Source organism: Pinus tabuliformis, chromosome 6 (assembly GCF_031772625.1).
Source record: "Pinus tabuliformis cultivar Carrire ecotype Pingquan chromosome 6, CPIR1, whole genome shotgun sequence".
In the NCBI taxonomy this organism is placed as follows: Eukaryota; Viridiplantae; Streptophyta; class Pinopsida; order Pinales; family Pinaceae; genus Pinus; species Pinus tabuliformis.
The window spans coordinates 62,123,326-62,143,782 of NC_142292.1; the positions used below are offsets into that span (position 1 = coordinate 62,123,326).

Here is a 20,457-nt window from a genome sequence, read left to right on the forward strand (position 1 = left end):
ACATAAAGCCACATGGATCCCAAACAGTGCTGCAAAACCCTGGTCTTTCCTTAGCCAAAAATGCAGAAGTGAATGTACAATAGAGTGCCAAGCTTTTCCCAAGAGTCCAACCCTGAAAATGACTTAGAAATTACATAATATAGACAAGTCAACCTCTTCCCTTACCTCTAGGGGTCGAGCTCATCCTTCTAGGAGCTGTTTCAACCAATTCTAAACAAAGCACTAAAATCTAGGCAATCAAAACAACTTGCCTCTATAAGGTAGGAAACTGATTCATTCATTAAATTTTCACTCTTTGGTGAATGAATCCTCTAGAACAAGTAACTAAATGTCAAAACTACATCATGTTCACTCAATTACATCAAGATAAGTCAAAAATTACATCACAAAGCAAAACTAGTCAAACTGGCCGAATTTCTGAGCTGGAAGGTGAAAAATTGGGCAAAAAACCTTTGTGCGCCGCGCCAAAATCTGTATGCGTCGCGCCACTTTGGAGCTGATTTTGAGACACTTGTTGAAGTCCAAATTGAGTCCAAGTGTGCTTTTTGGAAAGCCCTGCCTGTCTACTTTCCAACCCAAGTGGAATTTCTGAATTTGGTGTCCGTTTGCCCCTCCAAAACCTCAATCTCCCAAGACTGCTCTCACAAATTCGCCTTGAAACGTTTTTCTCCAACCTTGACATGCAAAATGACCTTCATCTTCATGGAAAAACCTTTATATAGACATCAATTTGATTTTTGTCTCTCCAAAACCCATTTTGTAATGTTTTGCAATTAACACTTTTTCACAATTAATAGAACTGTGACCTTTTTGTTTCCTCCTTGATTTTTTGGTTGAAATGATGAATTTCTTGGTAATTTTTTGCAGGGATAGTTGACATGGAATTTGGCGAAGGAGACCAGGGCTGCGCCTGGAGAATTCAAGAACTGAAAATTTTGGAAAATTATTACAAAAAACGAAATGTCGACTTATCTTCAAAACAAAGTTTTGAAGAGAAGTCATAATCCATCCATATGACGATAAGAATCTCTTGAGATAGCAACCTATCAAGGACCTCCCTCTGGCCTGTTGGCTTTATTAGACTTTGTCGAAGACCAAATTGACTAACCCTACACCTAATGACTAAAATCACTGTTATGACCTAGAAACTGCAACAGGACTGCAAATGACTTTTAATATTCGATTTTGATGGATAGACCTGAGCCAGCAGTGCAAAGCATGAGGGGGATGAATGACAAAAGCCATTCCGTCAGATTTATGGCATGCTCCTAACGAAATGCAACTGATCGAAAGCGATGGGACACCTAAACATGAAATGCAAAAAGAGTTTTGATCTCTGACGGAGAGATGACCAGACCGACTCTAACACATACATATGGTAAAAATAATCATAACAATTTTTTTTTTTAAATATATACAACAAGGTTTCAAATTCCATAGCAATATAACAATAATATTCAAGGTGTAAGTACAATCAAATAAATGATATGATCTCTGTTTAAATTATGGGTTATCGATTTTAGATTTAAGTGTCATCGTTTAATGGCTTCATTAATATTAACCGTGCGTTGGGAATTCCAACCACCCCACTTGCTGTCAGTCTCAGTGCTTATGCATTCAATCTGTCAAGTTCATCCCAACTTACAACTTGCTGAACTTAACCATGGTGTTGATTTTGGTTATGGCAATAAATTCTTGCTCCGCTCTGGTACGTGGCATGAGCAGGCCTCTCCCTCCACAGCTACACATCTCGGGTCCCTCATCGCATCGATGGTGGAGGACCTGAGTTCACGATCCTACGACTGAGTTCTTTATGGAGATTTGCACAACCCTGCTCTCGGGTGCTACGCCTCATTTTACTCTTCCTTTCTTTGGTGCCTGTTCCGGTTCCTCTTCTCCTCTCGCGGACTTGCTCTGTCTATCGATCCAGAGCTTCAATCAGGATGGAAGATTTTCAGGAGTAGGGATATGGCTTTCCCTCTGTAGAGTGTATCCCGGGTAAGTGTGCTTGCAAATGCGCTCTGATATGTTTTTTTTTACAGTTGATTAACTGTTTCTTGTCATACTAGCTTTGTTGCTAACAATGTTCACGGTGCACTCTATCTGTAGGAGTCACAACTACGGGTCCGGGGTCTACAAGCTGTTATTGTATGGTGGTTTCCTTGCATGTCACCAACGCCCAAGGGTTTCCAGGTAAGAATTATCTCCGGCTTGGTGCTTGTTCGATAGAGAAGGAATCCTCTGGTTGTTTTGGGGTTAGAGTTTCAACTCTCAAGAGTTTTACTGGTTTCTTTTTTCGGATTTGAAGTTAAAACGAGATCTTATTGCCCAGTTATTTGTTAATAGTTTTTCAGGCGAATGCCCATAGTAGTTTATGAATTGTATGCATGAACATTTCCTCTGTCCCTTCGAGGATTTGCTTATCCGGCTGCGGGTCTTGAGGCCATGGTCACGCCGGCGTAATTTTCCATGTTTAAGTTATTGTGAAAGGTTTACATTTTCTCTGGTTAAGACCTGCTAATCTAATTTGACAGACTTCTTGGGATTTGAAGTCGTTTGGGTTTTTCTTCATGTCCTATGGTATTGGTTCCACATGAAATGTAATTTGAATTCTTGTTTCGAAGTGTGAATGATTTAAGCTTGCTATCCTTTACATTATGCATGATATTCTTGTTCACGGTTTCTGTACAATTTGATGTGGGTAAAACTTGCTGTGGAAACCACGAGTTAGGGTTCCACTTATTTTATTGCTTTCCAAAAATTATGCGGCTCTATGTTAAAATCAATTTAGCATTTTCCCTTTTGCGAAATTGGAATGTCTACAGTTCTTCTTTTTTTTATTTAATATCTGGTAGTCTTAGTTAAATTGTTCGAGGATCATTTTATCGGTGTTAACCCTATGGGGTTTCATTCCCGTGTAGGGTTTAAAAGATCTTACAGAGTTTTAAATTTATTTATCAGTCAACTCCTTTAGTATTCTAGCCCAGAGTGACTCTAGGGTAAATACCCTTATAACTCCTTGTTACATCGGCCCTTCTTAATTGCATCATGCTTTGGCTCTGTGGGGTCTAACCCCGGGTTACCCATGGAAATAACTTCTTTCCTCATTTTTGGTTCTAGCGTTATCTGTATTATTTTTTTTCTGATAATCTTTCTTTCTGTTCTATGGTCTCTTGGTTAAATTTCTAATTTGCAGTTCTAAAATTTACACAGTGAACTAAGAGAATGTTTACCAACTCATTACAACAATAGTTCTACTATAATTAATTTACCAAACAATAAAAGACTTGTACAGACCATAATTCCATAGCTTGTATGATCCCGAATATAGAGATTCCCAAATGAAGACTTTACATCTAGTTGGTGAATCATCCAATGTTTCTTAGTAGCTAAAGCAATCAACATTATGATGGTATTTAGTTTAGCTACAGGGGCAAAGGTTTTTTCATAGTCAATGCCTTCTTTTTGTGAATACCCATTTGCTACCAATCTAGCTTTTAATTTATCTACGGTTCCATCTGCATTAATCTTGGGTTTATACAACCATTTACAACCTATGGTTTATTTCCCTCTAGGAAGTTCAACCAGCTCCCAAGTGTTGTTCCTGATTATAGATTCATATTCCTGTTCCATAGCTTTTTTCCATTCACTACATTCATTTACTTCCTTATAACTAGAAGGTTCAACAACATTCATCATACTAGTTATAGAAGCATTTTCCCTATATCTCGTAGGCAATTGAGCTTTCCTACCTGATCTCCTAAGTGGTGGAGTAGCTTCAAACCTTGTCTAATCATCATTTTCTTTTTCTTCCCGCTGTTGTTGTCACTGTTGTATTTGTTGTTGTTGCTATTGTATCTGCTGCTTTTGCTGTTGTATCAGTTGATGTTCATCTTCTGCCTTTGTCTGTCGATCCTGATTGTTTCCTGTTTCTTCACTTTCTTCTTCCACCAAGAATAAAATATCCCATTCCTCATTGTGCTTATCAGATTCTTCATGATCCTGCTCATGGAATATGACATCTCTACTAACAAAAATATTGTGAGTAGAGGGATTAAATAATCTATAAGCTTTATATTGTGAACAATACCCTATAAAAGTACATCTGATGGCTTTTGAATCTAGTTTTCTTTTGTCTTCCTTTAGAATATGGGCAAATGATTTAGACCCAAATACTCTTAAATGTTTTACTCCAGGCTTAAATCCATATAATGCTTCATAAGGAGTTTTAAACTCAAGACTCTTTGTAGGACTCTTATTTTTTAAATAAACCGCAGTATACAATGCTTTAGCCCATTCGAAATATTCTTACCTTTCAACATGCTTCTAGTGCATTCCACCAATGTTCTGTTTTTTCTTTCCATTACTCCATTCTGCTGAGGAGTATGAGGTACTGTGAATTGTTGTAATATCCCATGGTCTTTACAATACTTGATAAGCTCATCCTTCCTGTATTCTCCCCCTTGATCGGAGCGGAGAATTTTTATCTGCTTCCCTATTTGCTTTTCAATCATGTTTCTGAACTGCTTAAAGTATTCAAATGTGTGACTCTTCTTACTCAAAAAATATACCCAAGAAAACTTTGTGCAATCATCAATAAACAATAAAAAATACAGTGCAACTCCTAATGACTTTGTTTGCATGGGTCCACAAAGATCTGTGTGCACTAATTCAAGTATATCTCTTTGTTTCTTCTCTACTCGAACATGGAATTCTTCTCTATGCATCTTTCCTAATGTACAGGCATCACAATCATTATGAACTTGTTTTAACATAGGAAGATCTCTTACCATTTCCTTTTTCTGAAGTAACAACAAATCATTGTAGTTGATATGACCAAATTTTTGATGCCACAACTCTTCTGTAGTCAAATCCACTGTTGTTAAAGCTCGAACTCATGTTGGTCTTACATCCAATTTGTACAGACCTCCTGTTCGAATTCCTATAGCAATAGTTTTCATGCTATCTAGCAGATCTTTAATATAACAGTTATATTTAAAAAATTTAACTTTAAGATCTTGACATGTAATCATGGATACAGAAATCAAATTCTTTGTTACACCGGGCACATACATAACATTATGAATTTGTCTTACATTACCATTAGGTAAAATGACAGAACTTTTCCCACACCCTTTGATCTGATGACTTCTATCATCACCTAGGTAGATTTTTGCTCCGTCGTTGATTTCTTTAAAATATTTGAACCATTTCTTGTTCCCTGTTATATGTGTTGATGCTTTCGAATATACATACCAGATGTCTACATCAACATTCTCATCAAAGTCTGCCATGAACAATCTGAAGTTCTAATCATGATTATCATAGGGGAGATGACCTGCATGTCGTTTCTTCCTTTGTTGTTCTTCATGATATTTCTTCTTCCTACAGTCCCTAGCTATATGACCAAGTTTTCCGCAATAAAAACATTTAATTACAAAGTTGTTTCTATTCGGATTCATACCTTGGGTCAGATTTTGTCTTTTCTGTGAGCTTCCTATGTTTTGTTGTTGCAGATTTACTTTTCCTCTGAAGAAGTTCTTTTTCACCATCAATGCAAGATCGACACTCTGGGGCTTCAGAGTCAATCTTATTTCTTCTTCTTGCATCAGTATTCCTGTCAATTCTTCAAACTTTGGGATTTTCTCTCTCACATTTATCCCAGTGATGAACATTTGGTAGTCATCAGTCACACCATTCATGGTAATTGTTACAAGATCTATATCTACAATTGTATCGCCAATGTCTAACAATTTGTTCTTCAGATCCTTGATCCTTGCTATGGAGGAAGCAACTATTTCATTCTCCTCCATCTTCAGGGATAAGATCTTGCTCTTCAGAAACAAAAGATGATTTGTATTCCTAATCTCATACAAATCCTTCAATATTCCCCAAATTTCGCTTGCTGATTTGCATTCTCTGATGTGTGGTATGATACAGTCTTTCAATGACATCTTCAGTAGTGTCCTTGGTTTACCTTCTTGCTTCTCCTAGTTTGGGGTTGATGCTGATCCAGTTGCTGGCTTCTGCTCATCCCCATTTGCAATCGTCCAAGCACTCTGCACTTCTAGCAGAGTCTGCATCTTGAATTTCCAATTCGCATAATTGGAGCCATCGAGCTTGTTATGCTCATTCAAGCATGCTTCAAACATTTGATTATTCATCTTGGCGATTTAAAAAATTTGACAGGTAAAAAAAAAATGTTAGATTTACCCCAAATCTGTGTCAAAGACAGAGATCATTGATCTCCAATATTGTTTGATCTCGCAGCACACACGCAGATCACCGTGGCTTCCTTCACGACCTCCTCGGCCTCCATGCAACCTTCTGTTGTCAGCCTCTGCCAGGACGCAACCTTCTCTCAGCCTCCATGCAACCCCTCACTTGTTTGCACAGTCGGCGCGAGTTAGCACCACGGACTCGCGAAGGTCTTCGCGACTGTACACCTCAGATCGGCGATCGCTAGCAAAATAAAAATGCTCAGAAGGTCTACAGTGGGATCGTCATGTTTGTGCACCTAAAAATTTCAACGATTTCAGCTCATTCGCGCCCTCCACATAGTGTACAAATTCCTTAGCCCTGACGCTCTGATACCATGTTAAAAATGCAATGTTCTGTATTAAAGAAAATGAAACCCACTGGGCAACTCTACGAAAGAGAGTCTGAACTAGGAGAGTCTGGCTCTGCAGAACGCTCTACATTGTCCATGTACATCACACATTATATAGTAATCACATATTTAGGGAAGTTAGAACCATAACCTAAAAAATAGGAATTAATTCCTATCCTGAGGTCTCCTGAACCAACTCACTATTCTAAGATATTCTCCATTATCTCTAATAGAAATGTCCTATGATTTTGGATCTGCAAGGGTGGATGCAAGATTTATAATGCACGGAAATTATATTTTTCTTCTGTCTTCAACTTCTCCATTAAATTTCTTTTAGCGCTTGCATGAATAATTACCATGCATGCCTTCATTCACTAACATCTCCTCAACAAATATTTGCACATTATAGTCTAACCCCCACTCAAATCCTTTGTGCTAGTCTTCCACATGCCCACAAGCTATGATAGCAATTTCAACCTTCAAAAGAAAAATCTTTCAACGCAATTGTTATCTCCAGTGTTAAACGATCACGAGCTCAAAATCCTTCAGCATGCACCCAATAACATATTCTCTTCAACACTTGAATCACAACTCCTCTAACGAGTCTTCCATATCTGCAATCAACAATACATGCTTCTTCTTCAATCAAGCTTTCGTGGGGAGCGTTCTCACTTCTTTCACCAACACTACAAACACAAACATGATTTCCTTCAGTAGAGTGTTTTGTACCTCAACGCAACATCTCCCATCAGAAATTGACCAATGATTCTTGGTCTCCACCATTCAACAAATGCAATGAATTTAATTTCACCAAATATTCAATAACATTTCTCTACCCTATTCACAAACATAGGCACTTAATTCTACCAATTCCAAATTTTAGGAATTCTCCAATGATCGTGCACATAGACACTCCATGCATAGAAGATATGAAACTTCATTTCATTAACAAAACTCGTACATACAAAATGCTCAGAAATATTTGTTTCTCTTTATGTCTCGATTTCACATTCTTTGGCCATCCTCCTCTTCCTCACACTTACTCTCTTTTTTTATTGCCTATAGGATTACAATAGATAGAATTTAGAAACATCACTGATTTTCCTAGATCCCATAATCACTCCATAAATTAGATTTTTCTAAATCCTAAAATCACTGAATCTATCCCTAGAATCTTTCCATAAATCACCCTTACATATCTCATGATTAACAAGGAAAAAATTATTTTAACTTATCAACAAAAACTTACCTATCCAAACAACTTCTAGAGTCATGACTCATTCATTTATATTTCCCAGAATAAATCAAATCAATATAATATTTACATAGAAGAATATGAATTCTTCTTGAAGTGTCAAAACCCCTCTTTGGAACTTTGTTCTCCAATTATTTGATGGTGTAGAAGCTCTAATGATCCTGCATCAAACTCCCATGGTAGAAAAATATATGACCTCCTAGTGATAAGCCTTTGATGTAACAATACACCTGGGTCCCAAACCTTATGTTGTAGTTAATCATATGTTTATTTATGGTGTTGTTCAATTTCTTCAGCCATTGTAGCTTTCAACTTTCCTAGTTTCACACTTTGTTTTGCAACTTCCCATTGACTTTATTGATGCTCTCTTGTATAGTCATTTGTGTCCTATTATTGATTGCATTTCTTACATCAATATGCCTCTTGCTAGGCATTTTTATCATTGGTTTCCCCAACTTCTCAATTTCAACATCTAAACAAGTTTTCAACTTGAATTGATTGCTGTTTTTTTCCTCTTGCATAAGAATTTCTGAATTCTTAACTTGCTCCTCCTCAACATACATTTTCACATAAATGCTCGAGATATTTGAATTCCTTCTCCATTGTTTCTTTACACTAGGTTTACAATTGTCCTCTTCAAAACCTTCAATTATGACTCCATCCTTTTTCTAATTGATGTCTATTCAATGTTGCATCTCCTCATTATTGTCTTTCAAGACAATTTCCTCTTCTTCTAGCTCCCATTTTACATACTAAATATGCATCCTTTGATTTATGAATCTATCCTCAAGAACCTTCAATTCTTCACACAAAAAAGTAAAATTACCTTGAATTGAATTTGTACACTGATGCAAGAGCATCGTAAAATTATATATTCCATATAATTTTTATGCTATGTAATTTCTAGAAGCCTAGATTAGTTGAGTGAATGATGAAGTGTTTTTTTAATAAATCGCTTATTGGCCAAATGTAGCTCCAATCATCTGGATATTGAGAGCTAATTATTAGTTAGGATTTATTTTATATTTCTGTAGAGTCAGATCCTATTATTATGGATCGAACCTAAATATTGTTGTAACAAATTATGGCCACATTAATAAAGGATTGCCTACGCAGAGCAGAGCGGGGGCGTGTGGATTGTGCATTATATTCCAATATCTTAAAATTAACCTCTAGTATTTTCATAATTTTATTTCATTACAAGGATATCCTATTAGTCTTATAATTTTCTTACAAAGGGTCCATGCACAGAGAGCGTGTGTGGGGAAAACGCAAGCGCCATAATCTATATTGTGCATCAGGCTAAGGCCCAAGTGGCCATAAGAGTGGAGTATAGGTCATGAGCCATGGCACTATAACATTGTATTGTACGCTATGAGGAAATCAATGATTACGCCGTAACGCGTTCCCCTCTGAAATGAACTCCCCTTATTGTCTATCTGTCACCCTCAAATACCGTCAGATCATATGTTAGACGATTGAGAGAGGTTGAGAGGTTGAGCCGTTGATTAGCGCGGTAGATTTTTGCCATAGCCGGGATTCATATCACCGAATCACGGGAAGTCGGAGAGACGAAAATGGCGATATGAAATTCACCGACCTTAGCCTCAGTGCGCTTCATGAACTCGGCTTTGTTGAGATCCGAAGTGAACAAGTTCATTCACAGTATACCAAGAAGCAGCTGTGGCGGTGCGCTCTCCACTGAATGCTCAGTTGCGCTCTCAACCGAAGCTTTGCGTTGGCTGTTCGGCGTTGCGGCCGTGTGAATGCTCAGTTGCGCTCTCAACCGAAGCTTTGTGTTGGCTGTTCGGCGTTGCGGCCGTGTGAGTATGATTCCATTCATGTTGTGTTGTATTGTAGTTGCATAAATCTTTTTGATCAGGATGATGAGCATGGCATTAATGTAGGGAGGAAGCGCATCTGCGGTGAATCTGGGGTTTCGCTCTGCAAGGTTAATTCTGCCCTTAATCCCATTAGGACTCCAAAGCAGCAGCAGAAGATGATCAATAATGCCCGTTTTACAACCCCTCCTACCTCTCTCAGGTTTTTAATTTTCTATCATATAAAACTCACTTATTCATGCTTTCTTGTTTTTTCCTTAAGATTCTTCCATGCTGGGCTGCTTGAACAAATTGAATTCATTTTGAGCTGCTTGAATTGAAATGATGAGTGGGCAATGTGGAATTAAGAAGCAATGGGGGGTTTTATCGACAGATCCACTTCCTCGTCCTTCATGAACTCGGGTTTGTTGAGATCGGAAGTGGATAAGTTCATTCACAGTATACCAAGAAGCAGCTGTGGCGGTGCGCTCTCCACTGAATGCTCAGTTGCGCTCTCAACCAAAGCTTTCCGTTGGCTGTTTGGCGTTGCGGCCGTGTGAGTATGATTCCATTTATGTTGTGTTGTATTGTAGTTGCATAAATCTTTTTGATCCACATTGGTTGTGAGGGTTGGTCACACAATGGTTGTGAGGATTGGTCAGACTCAAATCCCATTTTAATGATCTGTCCATAAATATGATTGCTCTGTTCCAGATTCCCCAGGTTCGCACACGTACTGAGAACGCTATTGAATGTAAATGGATTCGGCTTCGTTCCAGAATTCTGCATTTGATAAAACAACTTCAGAGACTCCTCACAATAACCACTCTGCGAATACCCAACAATCATCGCTGTCCATGAAACCACATTTCGTTCAGGCATTATGTCAAACAGTCGGTGTGCTTCTTCGAGCCTTGCCTCCTGCACAAACCCCGCAATCATGGCAGTCCATGAGACTACATTTCGTTCGGGCATCTTGTCAAACACTTGACGTGCATCTTCCAGCCTGCCATTCTGTGCATACCCTGCAAGTATGGCATTCCACGAAACCAAAGTCTGTTCTGGTAATTTTTCAAACACTTGACCTGCATCTTCTAGACTCCTGCATTTGACATACATAATCACAAGCTTGGAGCCGAGTAAGAGGTCTGACTGCAATCCAGTTTTGATGACGTGGGCATGGACTACTCTGCCTCCAGCCAAATCTTTCGTCCGGATGCATTCCTGCAAGACAGTAAAGTAGACGTCCGAGTATGGCAGTGCGCCTTGTGGATCGGAACCTGGAGCCTGCTTGAATTGTTTTAGTGGAGATAAATCGCTTAGTGCTTCAGGACTCGTAACCACTGATCGATTCTCCTGTTGAAGATTTGCAGTACTGAAGCTAATAACCGATTTTTTGCAAAAGGTCAAAACATGTGTTTGAGTTTGAACAATTGCCTTGAAAAATAGATGCCACCTCATGGAAAAGTGAATAAGGGGTTTCATTGTTTCTATGCAGGGTCCTCATCATTCCCGTGCCTCAAGCTGGCTTTCGGCTCTGTGCATTGAAAAGAATAACGAGTATTTGGATCGAGTGTTTTCTTTAGCTGACCCAAAGTTGGAAGGTAAATCTGTACTCAGACACTCTGTAATACAGGATTGTAATTAATGTTTTGCGTAAGGGTATTGTTAATTACGCCGTAAGGCGTTCCCCTCTGAAATGAACTCCCCTTATTGTCTATCTGTCACCCTCAAATACCGTCAGATTATATGTTAGACGATTGAGAGAGGTTGAGCCGTTGATTAGCGCGGTCGATTTCTGCCATAGCCGGGGTTCATATCACCGGAAGTCGGAGAGACGAAAATGGCGATATGAAATTCACCGACCTTAGCCTCAGTGCGCTTCATGAACTCGGCTTTGTTGAGATCCGAAGTGGACAAGTTCATTCACAGTATACCAAGAAGCAGCTGTGGCGGTGCGCTCTCCACTGAATGCTCAGTTGCGCTCTCAACCGAAGCTTTGCTTTGGCTTTTCGGCGTTGCGGCCGTGTGAGTATGATTCCATTCATGTTGTGTTGTATTGTAGTTGCATAAATCTTTTTGATCAGGATTATGAGCATGGCATTAATGTATGGAGGAAGCGCATCTGCGGTGAATCTGGGGTTTCGCTCTGCAAGGTTAATTCTGCCCTTAATCCCATTAGGACTCCAAAGCAGCAGCAGAAGATGATCAATAATGCCCGTTTTACAACCCCTCCTACCTCTCTCAGGTTTTTAATTTTCTATCATATAAAACTCACTTATTCATGCTTTCTTGTTTTTTCCTTAAGATTCTTCCATGCTGGGCTGCTTGAACAAATTGAATTCATTTTGAGCTGCTTGAATTGAAATAATGAGTGGGCAATGTGGAATTAAGAAGCAATGGGGGGTTTTATCGACAAATCCACTTCCTTGTCCTTCATGAACTCGGGTTTGTTGAGATTGGAAGTGGATAAGTTCATTCACAGTATACCAAGAAGCAGCTGTGGCGGTGCGCTCTCCACTGAATGCTCAGTTGCGCTCTCAACCAAAGCTTTCCGTTGGCTGTTTGGCGTTGCGGCCGTGTGAGTATGATTCCATTCATGTTGTGTTGTATTGTAGTTGCATAAATCTTTTTGATCCACATTGGTTGTGAGGGTTGGTCACACAATGGTTGTGAGGATTGGTCGGATACAGTTTAAAGTTTAGTTATAATGAAGTGGTGTTTCTTACTAACCTAATGATATGGATAACAGAGTGGTGTTTTCAATGAAGTGGTGTCTCCTACTAACTTAGTGGTTGATCAATTAAGTGAGTATGATTGCTTTCTCGGTCATCTTTCGTTTTGTGCAGAATTTGTGTAAAACAATGATTAGATAAGCCTTTCTTAGAGCATCCTGGATTGGTTTTACAGCTATACAATCCCCTCTCTAAAGATCAGCTCAAAACTCTGCTAAGGATAAATTTGTTAATGACAATCTCTCTTAGAGCATCTCGGATTGGTTTTCCAGCTATACAATCCCCCCCTCTAAAGATCAGCTCAAAACTCTGCTAAGGATAACTTTGTTAAGGACAATCTCTCTCAAGTTCAAAACTCTCCTAAGGATAACTTTGTTAAGGACAATCTCTCTCAAGCCGACTGTTGAGACAAGGGGCTCCTTCAGAATGCTAACTAATTTGGGATAGGCAACCTCAATTTACTAGATTTTTCTACTACAGCAATCTGTTGAGATTTTTAGCTTTTGCTTTCTGGCTATTTCCAATTGTCAATATATTCCTCTCAGAAAATGGAATACCTCAAAGGCTCTCTTGGGGTTCATAATTTAAATTTTATTTCAGCTTTAGATCTTTATACATAAATGTCTCAAGTTTTATTTGCTTTTTCTTTTTCCTTTTTCCAAAGGTCAGTACTCTAAAAAAGGCATTAGGCTTTTTTGAGTCATAATTCAACTTTTATTTTTGGGACTCAAGTAGTTGTTGAGGCAAAAAATGATTCAATTATGGTGTTGCAGGGTTTTGATGTTATCAAAGCACACAACCATCGACAAATCTTTCCTAGCTCCACTGTTGGCCCTAGAGGCACCTGGAGATGTCATTTCTTGGATCAGGTGACCAGGTTCTTCCCAGTTGCAAAATTGGACAAATTCCAGTGAAGTGAACTGAGAGTTTAAACTTCACCCCACATTTGGATTTGTTTGTCTACATTATTACATAGGTGATTATGGTTTGTGGACTGCCTTTTTGGTATTCCTTGTTAGACTATTTTACTACATTCCTAGTGAGTCACAAGAGCTCAAATGCCATCCTATTTTACTTACTTGGTCGTTCTTTCCTGCACAGTATATTGAGTTGAATTGCATGACATAACTGTAGTGTTTGACAAACTTAATTTGTTGGGAACAGGGGAATTGGAACTGCCATTTTTATTTGTGTTACTGGTGATTATTGCTTCTTATCAAGCCATGAACCTGAGGCAAGTTGTTGTTTTCCTTAACAAATGATTGAATTGGTGTTTGGAAATGTGGATGGTAGTTTATGGGATGTTGTTGGTTTGCAGAGGAACCCAAGCTGGAATGGTCATTTCCATAGCGGCTTCTGCATACTTGATCTATCAACACGTCACCAGGACAGGGGGTATTAAAAAGGCTTTTGATCAGGGAGTTGTTGTACCCACCATTGCTGCTGCGTGCCTTATCTGTGTGCCGTTCATATTCCTCGTTAAAGGGTATATATTTTAATTTAACCAGGTGTCAGGCCTAAACAGTGCCATATTTGTAAAGCCATCTTGACTCCCTACTTAAAATTTTCAAATTATTATTGTGGAAAATAGTACATGTAAGGTGGTGTGTAATAAAGATCTAGTATATAAATAAGTCCAACAAGCTGCATGATTGACTCCTTGGGAGCCTTGTCTTCTTGGACAATCATGTCAATTTGGACTGCATGAGAGATTGGTTGAGAAAATTAGATCTGCTCTTTCTGGATATGTTTGAACCTCCTCTGTCCTTTGCAAGGGTAGCTGGTTGGCTGACTTGTTGAAAGCACTATTTTTGTCCATGGAGACAAAAACTGTATGAATAATATTTTAAAGAACACAAGGTTTTTTTCACTCAGCATACTTAAGTGCATTAATCGTGACACAACCAACAATCTTACTATAGTCAATGGCATCATTATGAGCTCAACATAGCCATGGCAAGTTAAACATGAGTTTGTTAATGAACCCTTGAACAGCAATGAGCACAAACTCGCTACAACAAAAGTCTAAAGATCAATTTAGAATGGGGCTCAGGTTTTGGTTCAAAATATTCGATTTTATGCCACGGCTTCAATAATGCCACAGAATTTAGAATTAACTCAAGATTTGCTTCAGATCTTCTAGGGCTTACAAACCCGAAGCCCAAAATTTCATCAGACTTGACATGTGCAAATTTATCCTGCTGTAGTCAATATTGGATGCCATCATATCATTTCAAACCTCTCATTGATCACCTGGAATTTGTTGCATAGATAGTGAACAAGAGTTTGACTTTGTGTCAATTGTAGGTCTTTTCTCCAAGTATCATAAGAGATCCTCAGACTTCCCTCAGAGGCAGGCCTAAACAAGCCCTCTGTAATCTACACATTTAGATCCTCAGATGAACCATTAGCTTATGAAAAATTCCTTCAGTACATAGATTACAACATGCAGCAAGTAGAAGATATAATCCACAAATGTTATCTGCGTGTCCTCTGATATAATCCTTGAAGCTAAAGGCAATCAATGGTGAAACAATTTTCATCAACAGGGATGCAAAAGATTTCAAATCCTCTTAGACAATTTAACTTGTATCACCACTCTCCTGTTAGCACTCCTGCTATAAATGATTCTTCCATATACCCTTCCTGTTTTAACAAAACTGGCAGTAGCAGGCTTTAGTGAAAAAGATTCTTGGATAGAGCAATACACATCGCAGTATAAAACCTCTTCCTGGTCATCAAGGCAACAATTGCCATCTTAGCTCAGGCAGCCTTTCACTCAGCATACTTAAATACATTAATCATGACACAACCAACAATCTTACTATAGTCAATGGCATCATTATGAGCTCAACATAGCCATGGCAAGTTAAACATAAGTTTATTAATGAACCCTTGAACAGCAACAAGCACAAACTCGCTACAACACAAGTCTAAAGATCAATTTAGAATGGGGCTCGGGTTTTGTTTCAAAATATTCGATTTTATGCCACGGCTTCAATAATGCCACAGAATTTAGAATTAACTCAGGATTTGCTTCAGGTCTTCTAGGGCTTACAAACCCGAAGCCCAAAATTTCATCAGACTTGACATGTGCAAATTTATCCTGCTGTAGTCAATATTGGATGCCATCATATCATTTCAAACCTCTCATTGATCACCTGGAATTTGTTGCATAGATAGTGAACAAGAGTTTGACTTTGTGTCAATTGTAGGTCTTTTCTCCACGTATCATAAGAGATCCTCAAACCTCCCTCAGAGGCAGGCCTAAACAAGCCCTCTGTAATCTACACATTTAGATCCTCAGATGAACCATTAGCTTATGAAAAATTCCTGCAGTACATAGATTACAACATGCAGCAAGTAGAAGATATAATCCACAAATGTTATCTGCGTGTCCTCTGATATAATCCTTGAAGCTAAAGGCAATCAATGGTGAAACAATTTTCATCAACAGAGATGCAAAAGATTTCAAATCCTCTTAGACAATTTAACTTGTAGTTGTTATATATGTGATGGCAAGCTATCTTATTATAGTGGAATACATGATATGATTGATATGATCAAAGTCAAACAGTTGACTTTGCTCATGTCCATCAAAAATCAGTTGATAGTTTTCATTTAAAAATATTTCTGCATTGTTCACTCTTTGCATGCCTTTATTTGGAAATAGTCAACTATGCACATCATATAAACATTCAGTCCATTACCTTGAGATTAACAAAATCCATTACAAGAAACACTTAACTATAACAAGCTATACATTTTTATTTGCTAGGACACCCACATTAGCTTACTTTATTCCTCAAAAACAGGTGGGTTTCTTGTTGTCATTAAATGGGACAAGAAAAAACATTCTTAACAATTGTAGGGTGTACAGAAATTCCAACATATCCTAGAATGTATTCATGGATTCGAATCCAAATAGCATTAGGAAAATATTACAATGTGCCCACATATCCAAGAATGTATCCAAAGGTCAGTACTCTAAAAAAGGCATTAGGCTTTTTTGAGTCATAATTCAACTTTCATTTTTGGGACTCAAGTAGTTGTTGAGGCAAAAAATTATTCAATTATGGTGTTGCAGGGTTTTGATGTTATCAAAGCACACAACCATCGACAAATCTTTCCTTGCTCCACTGTTGGCCCTAGAGGCACCTGGAGATGTCATTTCTTGGATCAGGTGACCAGGTTCTTCCCAGTTGCAAAATTGGACAAATTCCAGTGAAGTGAACTGAGAGTTTAAACTTCACCCCACATTTGGATTTGTTTGTCTACATTATAACAGAGGTGATTATGGTTTGTGGACTGCCTTTTTGGTCTTCCTTGTTAGACTATTTTACTACATTCATGGTGAGTCACAAGAACTCAAATGCCATCCTATTTTACTTACTTGCTCATTCTTTCCTGCACAGTATATTGAGTTGAATTGCATGACATAACTGTAGTGTTTGACAAACTTAATTTGTTGGTAACAGGGGAATTGGAACTGCCATTTTTATTTGTGTTACTAGTGAATATTGCTCCTTATCAAGCCATGAACCTGAGGCAAGTTGTTGTTTTCCTTAACAAATGATTAAATTGGTGTTTGGAAATGTGGATGGTAGTTTATGGGATGTTGTTGGTTTGCAGAGGAACCCAAGCTGGAATGGTCTTTTCCATAGCGGCTTCTGCATACTTGATCTATCAACACGTTACCAGGACAGGGGGTATTAAAAAGGCTTTTTATCAGGGAGTTGTTGTACCCACCATTGCTGTTGCGTGCCTTATCTGTGTGCCGTTCATATTCCTCGTTAAAGGGTATATATTTTAATTTAACCAGGTGTCAGGCCTAAAAAGTGCCATATTTGTAAAGCCATCTGGACTCCCTACTTAAAATTTTCAAATTATTATTGTGGAAACTAGTACATGTAAGGTGGTGTGTAATAAAGATCGAGTATATAAATAAGTCCAACAAGCTACATGATTGACTCCTTGGGAGCCTTGTCTTCTTGGCAAATCATGTCAATTTGGATTGCATGAGAGATTGGTTGAGAAAATTAGATCTACTCTTTATGGATATGTTTCAACCTCCTCTGTCCTTTGCAAGGGTAGCTGGTTGGCTGACTTGTTGAAAGCACTATTTTTGTCCATGGAGACAAAAACTGTATGAATAATATTTTAAAGAACACAAGGTTTTTTTCACTCAGCATACTTAAGTACATTAATCATGACACAACCAACAGTCTCACTATAGTCAATGGCATCATTATGAGCTCAACATAGCCATGGCAAGTTAAACATGAGTTTATTAATGAACCCTTGAACAGCAACGAGCACAAACTCGCTACAACAAAAGTCTAAAGATCAATTTAGAATGGGGCTCAGGTTTTGTTTCAAAATATTCGATTTTATGCCACGGCTTCAATAATGCCACAGAATTTAGAATTAACTCAGGATTTGCTACAGGTCTTCTAGGGCTTACAAACCCGAAGCCCAAAATTTCATCAGACTTGACATGTGCAAATTTATCCTACTGTAGTCAATATTGGATGCCATCATATCATTTCAAACCTCTCATTGATCACCTGGAATTTGTTGCATAGATAGTGAACAAGAGTTTGACTTTGTGTCAATTGTAGGTCTTTTCTCCAAGTATCATAAGAGATCCTCAGACTTCCCTCAGAGGCAGGCCTAAACAAGCCCTCTGTAATCTACACATTTAGATCCTCAGATGAACCATTAGCTTATGAAAAATTCCTTCAGTACATAGATTACAACATGCAGCAAGTAGAAGATATAATCCACAAATGTTATCTGCGTGTCCTCTGATATAATCCTTGAAGCTAAAGGCAATCAATGGTGAAACAATTTTCATCAACAGGGATGCAAAAGATTTCAAATCCTCTTAGAAAATTTAACTTGTATCACCACTCTCCTGTTAGCACTCCTGCTATAAATGATTCTTCCATATACCCTTCCTGTTTCAACAAAACTGGCAGATCCTCAGACTTCCCTCAGAGACAGGCCTAAACAAGCCCTCTGTAATCTACACATTTAGATCCTCAGATGAACCATTAGCTTATGAAAAATTCCTTCAGTACATAGATTACAACATGCAGCAAGTAGAAGATATAATCCACAAATGTTATCAACGTGTCCTCTGATATAATCCTTGAACCTAAAGGCAATCAATGGTGAAACAATTTTCATCAACAGGGATGCAAAAGATTTCAAATCCTCTTAGACAATTTAACTTGTAGTTGTCATATATGTGATGGCAAGCTATCTTATTATAGTGGAATACCCGATATGATTGATATGATCAAAGTCAAACAGTTGACTTTGCTCATGTCCATCAAAAATCAGTTGATAGTTTTCATTTAAAAATATTTCTGCATTGTTCACTCTTTGCATACCTTTATTTGGAAATAGTCAACTATGCACATCATATAAACATTCAGTCCATTACCTTGAGATTAACAAAATCCATTACAAGAAACACTTAACTATAACAAGCTATACATTTTTATTTGCTAGGACACCCACATTAGCTTACTTAATTCCTCAAAAACAGGTGGGTTCCTTGTTGTCATTAAATGGGACAAGAAAAAACATTCTTAACAGTTGTAGGGTGTACAGAAATTCCAACATATCCTAGAATGTATTCATGGATTCAAATCCAAATAGCAGTAGGAAAATATTACAATGTGCCCACATATCCAAGAATGTATCCAAAGGTCAGTACTCTAAAAAAGGCATTAGGCTTTTTTGAGTCATAATTCAACTTTTATTTTTGGGACTCAAGTAGTTGTTGAGGCAAAAAATGATTCAATTATGGTGTTGCAGGGTTTTGATGTTATCAAAGCACACAGCCATCGACAAATCTTTCCTTGCTCCACTGTTGGCCCTAGAGGCACCTGGAGATGTCATTTCTTGGATCAGGTGACCAGGTTCTTCCCAGTTGCAAAATTAGACAAATTCCATTGAAGTGAACTGAGAGTTTAAACTTCGCCCCACATTTGGATTTGTTTGTCTACATTATTACAGAGGTGATTATGGTTTGTGGACTGCCTTTTTGGTCTTCCTTGTTAGACTATTTTACTACATTCTTGGTGAGTCACAAGAACTCAAATGCCATCCTATTTTACTTACTTGGTCGTTCTTTCCTGCACAGTATATTGAGTTGAATTGCATGACATAACTGTAGTGTTTGACAAACTTAATTTGTTGGGAACAGGGGAATTGGAACTGCCATTTTTATTTGTGTTACTGGTGATTATTGCTCCTTATCAAGCCATGAACCTGAGGCAAGTTGTTGTTTTCCTTAACAAATGATTGGATTGGTGTTTGGAAATGTGGATGGTAGTTTATGGGATGTTGTTGGTTTGCAGAGGAACTCAAGCTGGAATGGTCATTTCCATAGCGGCTTCTGCATACTTGATCTATCAACATGTCACCAGGACAGGGGGTATTAAAAAGGCTTTTGATCAGGGAGTTGTTGTCCCCACCATTGCTGCTGCGTGCCTTATCTGTGTGCCGTTCATATTCCTCGTTAAAGGGTATATATTTTAATTTAACCAGGTGTCAGGCCTAAACAGTGCCATATTTGTAAAGCCATCTTGACTCCCTACTTAAAATTTTCAAATTATTATTGTGGAAAATAGTACATGTAAGGTGTTGTGTAATAAAGATCTAGTATATAAATAAGTCCAACAAGCTGCATGATTGATTCCTTGGGAGCCTTGTCTTCTTGGCAAATCATGTCAATTTGGATTGCATGAGAGATTGGTTGAGAAAATTAGATCTGCTCTTTCTAGATATGTTTGAACCTCCTCTGTCCTTTGCAAGGGTAGCTGGTTGGCTGACTTGTTGAAAGCACTATTTTTGTCCATGGAGACAAAAACTGTATGAATAATATTTTAAAGAACACAAGGTTTTTTCAGTGGTCAAACCATGCCTTTTATTCAAAGTTGCAGATACCATACATGCATTGATATTCCTTTGCTTTTAAAAAATAAAGGATCCTCTATATTATGAGAGTATACTGAGTTGGAG

At 38.1% G+C, this 20,457-nt stretch overlaps 1 protein-coding gene across 13 annotated transcripts; it reads left to right on the top strand.

Moving 5' to 3' along the window:
- The first annotated feature begins 9,163 nt into the window (after positions 1–9,163).
- On the top strand, positions 9,164–20,347 carry LOC149257228 (cold-regulated 413 inner membrane protein 2, chloroplastic-like). Of its 13 annotated transcripts, none has more exons than XM_089413778.1 (15): positions 9,165–9,688; positions 9,773–9,908; positions 10,080–10,241; positions 10,400–11,090; positions 11,184–11,289; positions 11,430–11,933; positions 12,080–12,266; positions 13,194–13,289; positions 16,709–16,773; positions 16,899–16,968; positions 17,053–17,220; positions 19,249–19,344; positions 19,450–19,514; positions 19,640–19,709; positions 19,794–20,347. In XM_089413778.1, the coding sequence occupies exons 6-15, from the start codon at positions 11,900–11,902 to the stop codon at positions 19,972–19,974; spliced, it is 1,032 nt and encodes a 343-aa protein (XP_089269904.1). In that variant the 5' UTR covers positions 9,165–9,688; positions 9,773–9,908; positions 10,080–10,241; positions 10,400–11,090; positions 11,184–11,289; positions 11,430–11,899; the 3' UTR covers positions 19,975–20,347. The 13 variants fall into 13 exon arrangements, with proteins under 13 accessions (XP_089269902.1, XP_089269913.1, XP_089269918.1 ...); XM_089413785.1 differs by having other exon boundaries at positions 10,400–10,749; positions 10,849–11,090; positions 11,184–11,933; XM_089413782.1 differs by having other exon boundaries at positions 9,166–9,688; positions 10,400–10,749; positions 10,885–11,090; positions 11,184–11,933.
- Positions 20,348–20,457: the final 110 nt, after the last annotated feature.